A 16,298-nucleotide genomic window follows, 5' to 3' on the forward strand; every position below is an offset into this window, starting at 1 on the left:
CACAGGCAGATAATTGCTGCTCTGCTTGGTCATTTGCATAACTAAGGGACACTGTAGTTGGCAGAATAAATGAATTGTCTTTGGGAAATGGTTTTCAATGTCAAATTCTAATCTACATTACATACCAGTGTTACCTCTGCCTTTCTGAAACTCCTTTCTCTTACACAGGGTTACTGTGTCCTGTGCAATGAGAGTGATACCCTGTCTTTTTCCAGAAAATTGCCTTTGGGTATGATCAGGAAGAATGTTTAAAGGAACATTTAAAATTGCAACCTGGATTCTTCCCCTACCAGTGATAGACCTGACTTAGCAAAATCAGATATAATGGTGTTTGTTTTAATCCAGTGGTTTTCCTATCTAGAGTAGAAAAGATAAAATACATTACTTCAAATTAACTTCGGTGTAAATAGTGAAATACATTGGACTCAGGTGATGTTGTGCAGTTTCTGTGGGGTCATGCAAGAAATGAAAGCTTCTCTGAAGAAGTCAAATTGTCATGTTGAAAAACAGTAAAACACACTTTCTGTCTTCCAAAACAACTCTGCCTACTCATCAGTAAATCTGCAGAGGGAATCCAAGCTCACACTGGCAGGATTACTCTTCTGCCTCTTAATCATAATTTGTTAGTGAAAGCAGTGGTCAAAGAAAGTGCAAGATCAGCTGTTTGAACACTGGTAGAGCAGGCTTTGCTCTCCTTCGTTCATATGCCTTTGTCCCACGTACTCCAAAATCACATCTGGCCATGAGCGGATAGCTGAGCATTGTGATTTATACAGACAGATGAAAACTGAAGGAAGGACTGTGAAAGATACCATCTGCCCTCTTCTGAAGGGTCTCACTGTTGCTTGGGGGAAGGCTCAGTTTATGAAGCTGCTGCTGAAGTACTGATCATAACCTGACGTTTTAAGGGAAGAAAAGCATAAATGCCAGGGTTTTTTTTTATTTTTTCCCCAGTATATAAGGAATGGACTTCTTCAGGAAAGCAAGAACTTTATTACCATGTGGGCAGAAACCACCAAGTGAGGGTAACCGGCCATCCAAAATGAGCAACCACTCCAACCCTTGAAAAAATAACTTTTGAAGTTAGAGCTGAGACAGCCAACACAAATCTGTGAAATAACTTTGGGCATGTTCTCTCAGAAGAGGCATAGAAGAAGAAAAGATGAAATGTGGCAAAGCAGAATTATTGGTAATAGAATGTAAAGCTGCTTTTACACTGCCTCATTTTGCATCCAGTGTATTATTTCTCACTTTCAGGACTGTCTGAATTCACACATAAAGCCAGTAGAAGCAAACTACATAATTGTTTGAAACAAGGGAAATAAAAGCAGACTTTCTGATGTAATGGTGTTTTAAGCAACAATTATTTTAAGCAGAAATAATTAGATTTCCCTTCAGTAGCATATAATAGCATATATTTTAAGCCAATTTAGGGACAAAATCAAAATATATATCAACATTATTCCCTCACACAGAAACAAGTATGGGGAAGAATCTGAAGGATGGAGACCAAGGAAGTGCTGCTCATATAATTTTTCCCAAAGCAGTTTGATTCAGGTAGGACTAGCTAACTCTATTATAGAGAGAGATTTGTCTCAAATGCATTTGTTATTCCATATTGCTTCTTAGCAGGATGAGGGAGAGATGAAAGAACAGTTTTTGCTTTAATGAAGCATTTTTAAAAAATGGCTTGTGTTTACACTAAAGAAACCCAACGAAACAGACCTTCAAGGTGAAGTGAGAAACGCTGAAGTTTATGAGTCTGACTTGCGGAAGTTCATTCTACTGCTAAGAAAGCTTCAGTCCCCTCATGGCAGAGAGCTTCATTATGGCAGAAGAACCAAACTGGTAACTGTGGACCATAGATGATCTTTGATGGTTTTTTTCCTTCTCTCTGTCATACTCTTGGCCTTTCCTGAGATGTTCAAATAGTTGTTGTTTGTGTCAGAGCTCAGGGCAGGCTGGGTATCCTGGTCTTAAATAAGACCCACTTGTCAGTGCAAACTTCTGTGAAGCAGCCTGAAGTATTTGGGGTTTTTGTTCTGCATTCAAAAATAGCAGCTACAGGCCTATTTTGTCAAAGTAATGAAGCAAGATGCTTAGAGATTTTATTCTTAAGCTTTCTTCCTAAGGCTACTTAGTTCTGTACCAAACAACTGCATACCCACTCCATACCTCAGATCAAAGCCTTTTTGCTGCTAATGGGAGAGTTTCAGAAAAATTATGCTCGTCTTATTTCCAGCTCTCCTTTTTCAAAATCATAAGAACCATTGCAAGTACTTCCTGGAATACTAATTTTTTTTAATTAGTCTAGTTTGTTAAAGATGGTGAAACTCATAGACAGCAGTTGCTTCACTTATCTGCTATAGTCTGAATGAGTTGTGTTGCGACAGGATGAGAACTGTTCTGAGTACTTCTTCAAATCAAAGTGGATGAAGGGTATAATTTTGGAGCTGAAAGACATTGCTTACAGTGCAGGTAAAGAACTGCAATTTATTATACCACCCATCCTATATTGCCTGTTCAGATTGCAGGCCTTCAGGCCTGGAACTCTGCCTGTGCATTTTACATGTGCAGTATTCTCAGGATACAATATAAATAATAATATATCATCAGGGAAGGGAATAGCCCAGTGGAGCAATCCACAACTGAGTGAACCTCTCAGATATTATGGAACAAAGCCAGCATTACTTCAAAAACTTTTTTTTTTACAAAGTCAGTCAAATGCCTAAATTAAAATCCCACTCAATTGCTTTGGTCTTATCAGATTAAGTATCTGTGTGTTCATTTAATATGCCTCTCATGCATTTTATCTTTATGCTTCATTTAAATATGAGAAGCAAACACATTTTATATAGTTGTTATTCTCCAATTACTACAAAAGCTTCTTGGAATCTTTGATCATGAGAACGTTATTTCAAATCCAGTTCTGCTTCGCAATTACAAAGTGTCTTTACTGAAGTTACTTTGGATGCAATTCTAATCCAAGTAGAGTAAACTAGTCAGTCCTCAAACAAGTATGACTATGGAGCAGTAAAGAGATCAGAATGAACCCAAGTACCTGAGTTGATTTATGTGGTGGTAGAGTTTTTAAGACAGAAATTCCAACCAAAGCTGTAATGATAACAAGCATCTGATGCAAAACATCAATGATTTAGCATTAGATGGCGTTTACAAAATGTTATTATTATTAAAATACAGTAGATTGGCAAATTTTTTTTTTTATATAAGGGACACTATGACAGAGGTTCAGCCATGGGGTTTTGGTTTTTTGGGTTATTTTTACACAAGACCACAGAGAAGTGACATGGGTATATATTGGCCACTAACCAAGTTCATCATGCTTGAATGTGGACAGCTGTTAGATTATCACAAAGTATATTCAGAGTCGTCACACAAACTGTCTCTAGATTTAGGTAAGACTGAAGCTTGCACTCTACAGCATCAGTGTCAAATAAAGCTCAGGAAGTAACAGCAGCAGAAAAAACAAGTTATAAGTTGCTTTACGTCTTACAGATCATTTCTCTCTAGTCTTTTTTGAGTGCTGAAGGAGCTGTAGCATAGAACTGAGGAAAGTGATGGAACTTATGAAGGGGAAATCTTTGGGCAAATGTACAAAATGTGCAACAAGGAAATAATTTTACTGCAAAGTCAACAAGAGGGCATGCAGTAGCAAATTGAAAAAGGGGTTTGTTTAAATTTATACGTACGATATTTTCAGATGTCCAAAAGCCTTAGCTTAATACCTGTAAAGAAATGCTGTAAAGTCCTAACTGTCAAGAAATATAAAACATTACTAAGTGACCCTTCAACTATTAAAATGTGGTTTCTTCATTCGCTGATTTTTTACCATCATTCGCCAGAGGTCTGATGGAAACCCACTCACTTCACAAGGATTGAAGGTAAGGTCTATTTAGTGAAGTACTGAGCATTTCCAGCTCCAAATGCAGAGGCAGGGCACTTGCAAGCATTTAGTACTACATGAGATCAGATTAAAATATGAGGAAGCTCTTTTCAAACAATGAATCCATGAAAAGTTTTACTGCATATCCATTTTAAAATACTCATAGTGTGCCAGCCTGTTCCAAAAAAGTAATTACTTTGTTTCTGCCTTTTATTCTTGAGGGGGAAAAGGATACTAGAAAGAAATCACAGTCTTAGAAATATATCTTCTCTATTCTCAGCAAATGCACAAGGACTAGGACTCATTTCTTGTTTATTGATAAAAAAATATGCAAGACTCAAAACACAGTTTATTTTAAATTCATCTAGGCTGTGTTTTCTATTTGAAATTGTAGACTCCTGACTGTTAAATAAATGAATCTATCAGGACACGGGACTAGCAGACTGATCAATGATGAGATGCTCCAAGAGTAAAACTACTACCTGAGAGGAGCATGGTGACCTGCAGGCCTGGCAGTTGAGTGCATATCAAATCAGTTTTGCCCTCTGATATTGCCCACAATGTTTAGTCATAAGCCAGGGCAATGCCCATGCTCATCTAACACTGCAACTCCTGGCTGTTGCTGCTAAGGACTATAAAAGGAAGATTCAGAGCAACTACAAAGCTTTGCAAAGCAGTGGATGCTTTGATCACTTTAAACACTATGTAGTAGGGTGCTGGAATTCAGTCTGTCTGGTTTAATCCTGCTTAACTTGTAGCAAGAAGGAAAAAAATCAGTTCTAATTTGTCCAATATATACATTTATTCTACAATCACTAAAAAGTTGTGTAACTTCTGAAGATAATGGGAAAACAATTTCATCTAATTTAGACATTTTATTTACTAAGGATATAACCCTTTTCTGAGATGGTGGCTTTACTCAGCTTGAAAAAAAGCACTCCATTTGTTTTTTCCAATGCCCTAATTGCTAACTGAGGTTATAGTTTTCCTTCACCTGTTCCCTGTCCGGTCCTAGAGAAGTTGCAGAGCTGACTGTCACAGCTCACTGTGGGCAGCAGCGCTGGAATACTCTCATGATCTCATGGTTAAGAACTTCTAAAACTCTGTGATGCAGGTTCAGTTTTCCTTGGGAATATTTAGCTTACCAAGAAAATGCTTCAACTACTGCATAAACTTCCATACAGAAACCAGGAAATAACACCAAAAGTTAAATGCAGGCTCCTCAAACCTAACTTCTCAGCATTCTCCTTATCACCTACTCAGAGTTCAGGTGGCTTAGGACCTGAATGGAGCTTTTAACACAGTTATCACTTAAATCAGGACAGTGATTAAAACAAAAATTACCTGGATTAATTCTTGCCACATGCGGGTCCTGCTACATTCAACAGACTTAGTGCATGGAACAATACAGTGGTGCAGCACTATTCATTCTCCAAATTTTGAGTCCAAAAGTAGTCACCCTTGTTACATGCAGAAAGACATAAACCTTGTTGGTTTTACCCACTTTAAATACTTATATTTACCCAGCATGGTAGTGCTTAAAGATGCAAGCTTAGAAACTATGATTTAAATGTGAAATGATTCTATGATCTATTGTTTGGAGTAATTTAAACTGAGGTGCAATTCTGTCTGCTTAATTCAGCGGGTGAGGAAGACCTTTCTTAGTCATATGTCCTGTTTCTTGATCCTAAGATTAAAGATAACAGAATGTTTCACTGAGAAACTTAAAAGCCTGTTAAAATAAAACCCATGCATTTTATTAACATTCTAGATCAGAGGCTAAATAAAATGTGCTATTTGAAATAAAGCTGATTTGTAGACTGAAAAAACCATGAAATCTGCCAGACGTTGCAGAAGTAAGACATCGAAGAAAAAAGATGTTGAACACTTGAGGTGAAAGTATTAGAAAAGCAGCAGCCAGTAGATCAGGTGAAATTTGTTTCTGTCCTAAAGTACAAAATTCCCAACAACTGTGGGAATACTGTGGGAAAACTGTGGGAAGGGCCAGCCTCTCATTTAACAAATGAACACCTTACAAAGTATAGTAATTATTAGGGGGCTAGTAGGACAAATACCGCATATTGCAATGCTAATTACTTCTTTTTATGGCCTAATCACCTGGCATTCTTGAGGGTTTTCCTACAAAAATCTAAATGTAAATTTTAATTTTGGATGTTTACTGGCTATTGCATAGGCAAGATTGTTTCACTAGAAACTTACATGATTTCATGTTCTAGTTTAAAATATTTTAAAATGGAAATAGTATAACTATATCATAAATGAATGTTAAATAAATCCCAGCCAAAAACATAATATATAACAGGAATCTTTCATTGTTGCTATTCTTTTCTACCATCCTAATTCTCTTTTCTTTCCCTTACTTAAGCTGTTCTTCCCTGCTATATTCAGGAAAATTAGAAGTTTCAACACACTTGGAAGCCAAAGGTTCATTCATAGTATTCATTAAGCATTAATTAGTCAAAGAAGCTTACTGCCTTTATTAACATTAAGTTTAAAAGATTAATTACTTTTACTTGTGGAAAATCTTGCCATTTTGGACCTACAATTGAAGTACAAGCAATTGAGTGCAAGCAAAGCATGCAGTCCAGTAGAATGCCTAAGTTACGTTATTGTCACACAATCTTGGCCTGAAAAAGAAAAAAACAAAAAACCAAACACAACAAACAAATCTAAAAACAACCCCTAAGATTTGCATTTTGAAAGCTGCTTTCCTTGACAAATGAACAAAATTTGTAAACAAACACTTTTTTTTTGCTTCCTGGCACATCATACTTGATTTGTTGACAAGGCTGCCAAACAGTTTCATAACATGCAAGAGATAATTTGGTCATCTCTACAGAAACAAATACAAGTTGTCTAATCAGATGATCAAATCTCAAAGAAAATGAGATCAACCAAAGATATCACAGATGTTCCAAAATCCTAATAATTAAACTGCTGTTGGGACTGGAGAATATTTTGGACATACCTGCCACCTGGTGTTTGGAAAACAACCTTATGTGTGAAAACAACCTGAAATTCTCTTAAATCTGTATCCCCATTAAGAAGTAAACAAACACTGGTATATTTATTATTAATTAAATGCATAAACAGCAAAGAGCACCTCTCTAGAAAGAAAATGAAGAGGGTGACTTAATATTCCTTCTAGTCTTACTAGTCCTTCTAGTCCCATCTCTACTAACTACAAAAATTCTCAAGTAAATCTTTGACTTAACTGTATCTACACATCTCCTGTCAGATAATGGCACTCTTCATGGGAAACCTCCCAGGCAGCAGCCTTACTCTAAGACTTCACAGTCTTAGAGTAAATTACAGTGTGCCAAACCCAAAGGAAAGGACTAAATTATATGAGATGGAGCTGGGTAAGAAAAGGACTAGTGATACATAACACTGGGTAGTGAGTAACCAGTCAGTGTCTGAAATTATTGTGATGAGCATTAATTTGTCTTAGCTGAAACACTTAAACCCCCCAAGTCTTTATAGTGGAAGAGGCAATGACACTACTAGTTTAGCATATTTGATGCCTGAAGTAAACATTCTTCATTGGTAAAATAAACCATGTTTCATCTTTACCTACCAAAGGGTTACTTCAAGTGGAGCCTAAAGCTTCAGTGTAAAAAATTGAACAAGTTACTGTGCGATTCAGCAATATCAAAGTGTACCTACAGCACAGTGAGAGTTTTTTCCCCTCCTTTACAAAGCAAGATTTAAATACATTTGTTTCACAATTTTAACTCAGGATGAAACCACAGTCTGAAGTCAGTCTCAGCAATAAAAATAGCTAGCATTTAAGTTAGGACCCTGGTAAGCACAAACCATAACTATTTGTCTGGAACTTCGTAGAATTGCCAACAATAAAGCAGAGCGGAGTGTTTGTGTTTTTCTTCAAGGCAATGGAGGTCAAATGCAACTGTGTCCTTAGGTGCCCCACTCTATTTCAGTTCTAGTAACTTTGAAAATGATGTGCACTAGAAGGTCAGCACTTACTGTAGTTCTACGGCGTACACACGCGCTCTCAGGTGTGTGCATCAACAACTCTTATAGGCAGAGCACAGCATCTAAAGAAAGTATTTTCTAATGAAAGCACAGAACATAAGAGGGAACTTTAGAAAGCACAAGGTAGTCTTCCTGTTGTCTATCAACAGTAACTGATCAGCACAGACACGTGTTAGGACTGTTTTCTTGCCTTACTGTTGACAGAGGAGCCTAACGATTCTTCTCTGATCTTTGCAGAGAGCACAAAGGAGAAAAAATACAAAAAGTTGAAAGAAAAATGGAGGAAAAGAAGACCACTAACCACAAACAAAAACTACATCACTGGTCAAGCATGCTGATGGCTACTAACAGTGGAGCCAGGATCATTGCTTCTGTAAAGTTGGATAGGAGGCTCTTTATTGGATGTTATTAAAGATGTAAACAAATAGAATACTTTAGGCTCCTACAAAGATGTTGGATTCAAAAGGTTCTATTCTTTTTCGGTCTGTTCAAGTCTGTTTCAGCAGACCTGTTCATGTTAGTCACAGCTCTTGCAGAACTTGTTTAATATTCCATCTGAGTTAGTCCTCATTAGTAGTAATTTAACTGACAAATCTAATGTCACATACAACCTAGTATCACCAAAACTGTGCTTTCCATTACCATTTTTGTTTCAGCATGCACAATATACTGTGACCCATGCCAGTCTTATTTTCAATGCACAGCTCTGGAAATGGCATTCTGCTGAAGTGAAATTCTCACATTCTTCTTCAACTGCTGCTTAAAAGGAAACTGGCTACTGAATCAATAAACCAAAGCACTTAGCTAGCCAGAAAAACGTGGATAGTGTGCAGTGCTAGGAAGGATCTGTGTGGACACTGCTGGTACAAGCTGTTCCTCATCAATGTCTATACATACCATAAACCAAATATGCCAAGTTTGTTACTATTCTTAATGAAAAACTGAAGACTACATAGTGAGTGATGAAACTTAAATTCAGTTTTAAATCTTTATCAAGCCACAGTAAAAGCCAATCGTCATTTTTTTCAAATAGGAAGAAATGATTGCTTTGTTCTCAAAGCATTGCTAAGATCATGTACTGATTTTTCAGGGGGAAAACACGTTAGTGACTTAAGAATACGTACTGGGTTTGCATGGCAAGGTTTTGGTAGTGAGGGCACTACAGAGGTGGCTTCTGTGAGAAACTGCCAGAAACTTCCCTCACGTCCGACAGAGCCAACACCAGATGGCTCCAGGACAGATCTGCAGCTGGCCAAGGCCAAGGCCATCAGCCACGGTGGTAGGGCTTCTGAGGTAACAGATTTAAGAAGAGGGGAAAAAAAAAACCTGCTGTGGGGGAAATAGGAGTGGAGAGAGGAGTGAGAATATTTGAGAGGAACACCTGTTCAGACACTGAGGTCAGTGGAGAAGGAGGGGGAGGAGATGCAGAGATTCCCGTACAGCCCATGGTGCAGATCATGGTGAGACAGGCTGCCCCCTGCAGCCCATGAAGGTCCACGGTGGAGCAGAGATTCACCTGCAGCCCATGGAGGACCCCACACCAAAGCAGGTGGATGCCTGAAGGAGGCTGTGACCCCGTGAGAGGCCCACACTGGAACAGAGCCCTGTCAGGACCTGTAGCCTTGGGGAGAGAGGAGCCCATGCTGGACCAGGTTTGCTGGCAGGACTTGTGACCCTGCAGGGGACCCATGCTGGAGTGGTAGCCCATTGGAAGGACTGACATTGGAGAAGTTCACGGAGGACTGTCCTCTGTAGGAGGGACCCATGCTGGAACAGGGGAAGAGTGGTAGAAGGAAGGAGCAGCAGAGACAATGTTTGATGAAGTGACTGTAGTACAGTACAAGTATTAAACTCCTACAAATCAGGACTGGAATAATCTCCCGCTTCTGTGCACAGCTTGTAGAACTGATGCACTTATATATGTTGGAGCAGCTTTGAGGCTAGAAACTTTTACCTGTAGATATAGAAGTTATTTAAAATCCTGTTTTCAGAAAGTGTTTTCACTGTGCTGGTAACAGACATGCCAAAATCACTGTAACCAGACTTAAACAACTTGTGTTATGACTGTATTTCAACCTCTGCCTTAAATCAGGGTATGCTATTTACAACTGTTCCTTACAATTCTGCAGGTGGATGGAGACAAAATATATTAAAATAAAAAATTGCATATTTTATTTTTAGCTCTAAAGATGCACCTCTAAACAATCAGTAGAAAAAAAAACAAGTAAAAAAAGTAAACACCAGCATTTCGTAAAATAACATTGAACTAATACAAGACTTAATACAAAGTTTTCATATACGACTCAAACGCAGTTAAAAAAAAAAAGAAGTAAGTCTGGTCTCTGAGACCCCTTCTACTTGAAATAAGTTGTTAAGTACCCACAGATTTTAACTATAAAACAAGGATACATTCTTTCTTTTTTCTTCCATTTGTAAAGTTGATTCCCACAAACTTCAGTCACTTGCCAGTGAAATTCTCATAGTCTCGATTATAGAAGAACTGAACTCATACAGTTCCATGACTGAAGTCCTCCCATTTTCAGCATAGGTTCTTTATCAAGTCCACACTTGTCACATATCTTTAGACTGATCATCTTCTTCAAGTTTTCTGATTTCATTCTTTAAACAGTTGATAGTTTCACGACTTGCTTTTAGTCTTTCTTTAAGCTCAGCAATTTCAAAACTAGTCTTCTTTTTGGCAGCTTCCAGCTTTTCCCTGGTTTTCACTTCAAGATCTGCAACTATGGTGGTGATAAAGAAAAATAAATATTGTAAATACCACGAAAAGTTGTAATTATTTTTTTTAACTGAAACAGTAATTTTGATGGCGTATATCCTGAAAAAAAAAATCTATTGCTGGTAGCCTTAGAGATTCAATGATTGTAATCAAAATGGTATCCAAATCAAACCTGGATTTAAAAAACCTCAGAAAGTTTGTTTTGTGGCTTCATTCAGCCCTCAGCTCAGCAGTTTTGTGGATGGAGTTACACAATTCATGAAATCATTTGCTTTTTCTTTAAGATTAAATAAAACCTGACATGGTGACAGCAAATGGGAAGTTAGAGACAACTATGAGTATGTGAAGCCTAGCGACAGCACTTGAGGCCACAGGCACAAACTGAAACATCAGAGGTTCCTCTGAACATCAGGAAACTTCTACTGTGAAAGTGACCGAGTGCTGGCATAGGTTGCCCAGAGAGGTTGTGGAATCTCCATCCTTGGAGACATTTAGAAGCTGTCTAGACACAGATCAGCTGCAGGTGGCCCTGCTTGAGCAGGTGGTGGACATGATGGCACTAGAGGTCCCTTCAAGTCTCCACCATTCTGTGGTTCCTTTTCCATGTACTGTAACCACCTTCTACTCTTTGTCTCATTGGACTTTAATTCTACGTATCTAAACAATAGTGGTGCTGCCTTTGCTTCTACTAATCCCTGACATCAAGTATCTTTTCTTATTATTTTTTCATGTACAAGTTTTTGGGTAGAGATGGTAAAGCCAACAAATCTATGAAGGCCACGGAGATCCCCTCATATCCCATACATTACATAATCGTGGAGCAGTGGCAAATTTTATCTACTTTGGTGGCACATTTTAAGGAAATATATATACAAAAAACATACTAAAAGTTTCTATCTACTCTCCAGAGAAACACCCAAAAATTTGAAGTCAGAAATGTTTAAATGTGGACAAGACTTTTTTATGAATCATATTATTAAACATTTTCTAAATGAAAACCATGATGACATGCAATATAACAAAAATCCACCTCAAGACTGGCTAAACTGATGTAGAAAATACACGAGCTCACACATCCACAGCCAAGCAGACATAAGGCAAATCAGAACCTGAACTCTGAAGAGCGTCAAACTCATAATCACTCTCCACTCTTTAGCTCTAGGCATTTTCTGTCCAAAAAATACTTGACATTTGTTGTCAGGTGAACATAAGGCCAGGTGAGCTGGACTACAATGGCATTAGAGTTTGTAATTAACAAGGTAGGATTTGGGCTCAATAAATATTACATTTGTTTTCTGAGAGTAGAAGATAGGAGATGAAATCCAGAAGATCAGAACAGAAATCCTCACTAAATGCATTACGATTTATGAACCAATGGATCTTTATTTAATTTCTTTAATTCCCTTAATATTTTTGTTTATATCTGGAGACAAATTAGATAAAAAGGACACATAATGCTGTACTGAAGACGTATGTTATGAAACTACCTACAGCTCAAGAACTAGAAGGGAAAAAGACAGGAACAGCTTTCAGATACTACTCTTTATTTCCAAAGGGCTGCTGCTTTGACTTAAACACCACTAACTGTTCTTATTTCAGTGCTTCCAGTGTGACCTTTGCTTGCAGTGTTGAACAGAAGTGTACCACAGGGTGGCCTTCATTTATTTGGTTTTGACTCATTTCAAAGATGTTAAACTAGGTGTAGATCACACCATCATCACTCTTCATACTGAGTAATTCCTTATTTTTTTTCAGCAGGCATACAGATCAGAAAATCTTAAAAGTTTTCAAGTAAGTATTAATTTCTTTGCAAAAACTGAAGTTAAATTTAATGTAAAAATACCACTTTTTATCAGCATCCAAATCCATTGTACTGTTACAGCCCACGAAAAGAAAAGCAATAAAATCAAAACCAACTACTGTTTATTTCTAAAATTAAAATATTTTAATTTTCAACTTACACTCTGTTTCATGCTTATAAGCACCTAGTGTTAGTTGACGAGATGTTGTTAACAGCTGCTGCATCATTGCAGTAGGATCTTGAAATATCTAATAAAGGAGAAAAATACATAGTATCACTAATAGTCTTCAAAATAAAGTGAGGATTACATTAAAAACATTCATACCATTTCATCATAGAATTCAGAAACTACAGTTTTCTTCCCCAGGATGGCATTTGTATCCGACTGAAAAAGCTTCAGCAAGTGATATAAGGTTACCTATGCAAAGACAGAATTTTGTTAGCTTAACAATTGTAGGGAAATAGAAATCTTGTTCTAGATATCAACAAGTAGCATTCGTTCCTACAAAACAATTGTATAGGATTTAAAAATCTTTTAGGAATGCAAAAATAAATGTCATATAGCTTCAGTGGAATTACTTATATTCAGTATTAATTGTTAAAACATGCCAATTAGCCAAAGGTTTCTTGATACTTCAGAAGTGTCTGGGCAAGTGGCTTAGGACTGTTGTATAAAAGCTACTACTACTACCACCTTCTCTCAAACATTTCCAAATTGGTCATTTAATTCAAGCCAACTTTCCCAATTCATCAGTTAGAAAGTGCTTTCTGTGACCTTATCATCCCTTCTCGTGAAAGAGAAAACACTGGTGGGGCTGTGAATAGCTTTTTCTTGAAATCTCTCTTTACATAGTTACTCTTCCATTACTGCACTGCACATGGCAGGGTGGGGAGAGGAATGGAAGCCCTCTCTCCAGCCCTGAGGAACCACTAACCACTTGGATCATGGCCTGGGTAAAGGACACACAGCCCACAGTTCACTCCTTCCACAAACAGGCCCCATGAGTGGTCTTGGAACCTTACTCCACTTGGTACTTCCTGGAAAGGAAGAACACGACAGGCTCTGAAACAGCCTTCCAAGAACAGCAGCAAAGAAAAAAACACCCAACCAACTTTAGGACAGCTTGGTCAAGCTGTGAACAGAATTAGGATAAGTCACGATGCTACTGAGTACAACAGCACAAGAAGCCCTTTCTATCAATCGTCACATATTCAAGAAAAACATAAAATTCAGTTTCCCTCCCATTTAGCAAAAAGTGGATATAGAAAAGGATTGCTGCAGTTCATGCAACAGAAGTAACTCAGTCCTTCAGAAATAAACATCCTCTTCCCCTAAAACAGGGTAATGGAGTTTCCTACCTAAACCTGTATAAACAAACCTACAAGATACGTCTAAAGCGCAGGAAGGAAAGAAAATTAATTCCAGTGCTTTATGCAACTACAGGAATGTTTTAACCTGATTTCCTTAGGGCAGAAACTAACACTAGCATAGTACCTTTACTGCTTTTTGACTGATTTTGATCTGACAAAAAAAAAAAAGTTAAAATATTCATATATCCTAGAACTAGGAAGCTACATGGAAGAGAAAGCCTCAGCGTGTGCTCAAACCAAGTAAGGTGCAACATGCAGTCACATATTAGTACATGTGAGAGAAGCCAAGTGCAGGAAAAGCAGTCATGAATGCCTGTAGCAAAGCACAGAAACAGAAAAATGTGGCCAGTCATTAAATTCACTTTCCCCAAGAACAGGCTTTATTACTTCCATGGCTTATGTGACTTATTTTGACCAGCAATATCCTATAGCACAGCTTCAGGTCACCATAATTAATTATTTAAGTGTTGTTAAAAGTTCAATGTACTTACAGGTCTTTCGTTTGGATCAATGAAAAATATCTTAATGATTATTTCGAATTCACCCCAGCCTGTTTCGGTGATTTCATATGGTGGTTTGGTAACAACTACAGTAGGAAACACAGAAGTGTTAACCCAATGACAGAGCCCTAGTGGAATAATAAAAGGAATAAAAAACTGGAACAAAAGCCCAGTTCTAGGAACAAATGCTCAAATGCAAAACCTACCTCTTAAAGGATTACCATAGCTTTCATGCAACTTGAACTGAATTTTTTTCACATAGGCAGACATGTCCTAAAACAGAAACATTGGTATTTCTGATTATTCATACAGCACACCAACCTACTCTTTAGTCATCTATCCTACATGCCTACCATTCCTTCTGACACAAGCACAGTATTTCTTCTGAGTTTAAACACAGACAGAAAGCAAAATGGTGAATCCAAAAATTAGTACCAGCACACAGGTCTGTCAGTACTGTCTCCCTAAATGCTCTCCACTCTTTCCCCTAACCTGGAAAGATTACTCCAAAAACGTAAAAAGAAATATGTTTTCCTCATCTTTTTCCCTTTGGGAAACCCACCAGCCTATTAGTTTCCTCTGCTTATGCCACAAGGCCTTTCCGCCCTTTTCTCAAAGCCCAGCTTTTCAGACCCCGGCCCGTTCCAGTGCTGCTCGCCTGGCATTACCCTGCCCGCGCTCCCCATGGCACAGGGCATGGCTTGGGCTGGAAAACACCTCTAACACCTTAACCCAGCGCTGCCAGGACCACCACTAAACCACGTCCCTAGGTGCCACATCCACACGCGTTTTGAACGCTCCCAGGGATGGCGATTCCCGAACTTCGCCGGGCAGCTGTTCCAACGCCTGACCCCCTTCCCTGAGCAGCCCGGCTATACCTCGTTCCGGTACGGCTTCACATACACCGTCCACTGGTGAGTGTGGCCATCCTCCTCCCTCTTCTTCCCAAAATACCGCGCGACGTTCCCGTACACGATCGGCTTCACAATGGTAACGCCCTTAAACACAAGGAAGACAACCAGGCAGGCACAGTTAGAAAGGCGCTGCCCCTCGCGGCCCGATTCCCGCCGACGCTGCCGAGGCCCCGCCGGCCGCACCTTCACCCTGCCGCCGGAGTCAGGCCCGAACTCTGCCATTCTCTTGAACATATTGCCGGGGGGCGCCGCCCGCCGCCGCCGCCCGCCCGCGCCGCGCCCGCCCCGCCCGGCCCCGCCGCCGCTCCCGCCGCCGCCACCGCCCCGCGACCGCCATCCCCCGCGGCTTCCGGGGCGGGGCGGCGGGACCCTGCGCCGAGCGGCCCGGCGGCGAAGCGGGGCGGGACGAGCAGGGCCGGGAGCGCGATGGCAGGGACTGTAAAGGCCATCCTTTTCCTACCCCCCCCCGCCGTGGGCAGGGACACTCACCAGACCAGGAGGCTCAAAGCCCCAGCCAACCTGGCCTTGAACACTTCCAGTGATGAGGCATCCAAGGCTTCTCTGGGCAACCTGTTCCAGTGCCTCTCTACCCCTATAGAGAAGAATTTCTTTGTTATATCTAATTTAAATCTACTTTCAGTTTAAAGCCATTACCCCTTGTCCTGTCACTACATGCCCTTGCAAAAATGTCCCTCTCCAGCTCTCTTGAAGGCCCTTTTAGGTACTGGACACCTGCTCTAAGGTCTCCCTGGAGCCTTCTCCAGGCTGAACAACCCCAACCCTCAGCCTGTCTTTATAGGCGAGGTGCTCCATCCCTCTGACTTTCATGGCCTTCCTTGCACCAACAGGTTCATGTCCTTCTTACACTGGGGACCCCAGAGATGGATGCAGCACTCCTGGGGGAATCTCATGGTAGCAGAGTAGAGGGGCAGAATCACGTCCCCGGACCTGCCGGCCACGCTGCTTTTGATGCAGCCCAGGACACGGCTTTCTGGGCTGCAAGTGCACACTGTTGTGCCGTGCCAAAGTTCTCATCCACCAACACCCCCAAGCG

General features: G+C 39.8%; 1 protein-coding gene across 1 annotated transcript; it reads right to left on the reverse strand.

Moving 5' to 3' along the window:
* Nucleotides 1-9,965: 9,965 nt before the first annotated feature.
* YEATS4 (YEATS domain containing 4) lies at nucleotides 9,966-15,519 on the reverse strand. Its single transcript, XM_027721923.2, has 7 exons — nucleotides 15,428-15,519; nucleotides 15,209-15,328; nucleotides 14,537-14,603; nucleotides 14,322-14,416; nucleotides 12,785-12,877; nucleotides 12,620-12,707; nucleotides 9,966-10,662 (listed from the first exon to the last, which is right to left on the reverse strand). The coding sequence occupies exons 1-7, from the start codon at nucleotides 15,476-15,478 to the stop codon at nucleotides 10,493-10,495; spliced, it is 684 nt and encodes a 227-aa protein (XP_027577724.1). The 5' UTR covers nucleotides 15,479-15,519; the 3' UTR covers nucleotides 9,966-10,492.
* Nucleotides 15,520-16,298: the final 779 nt, after the last annotated feature.

The sequence above is a fragment of the Pipra filicauda genome, unplaced genomic scaffold, assembly GCF_003945595.2.
Source record: "Pipra filicauda isolate LSUMZ 115617 unplaced genomic scaffold, ASM394559v2 scaffold93_size3172892_pilon, whole genome shotgun sequence".
Lineage (NCBI taxonomy): Eukaryota > Metazoa > Chordata > Aves > Passeriformes > Pipridae > Pipra > Pipra filicauda.

What these genes read in the sequence shown, in the direction of transcription:
- YEATS4 (XM_027721923.2), bottom strand. Translation starts at nt 15,478, where the DNA reads ATGTTCAAGAGAATGGCAGAGTTCGGGCCTGACTCCGGCGGCAGGGTG. An exon ending in CTATGGTAATCCTTTAAGAG is followed by an intron (nt 14,417 to 14,536) that starts GTAGGTTTTGCA and finishes TTCCTACTGTAG; the next exon opens with TTGTTACCAAACCACCATAT. An exon ending in TTGATCCAAACGAAAGACCT is followed by an intron (nt 12,878 to 14,321) that starts GTAAGTACATTG and finishes GTCTTTGCATAG; the next exon opens with GTAACCTTATATCACTTGCT.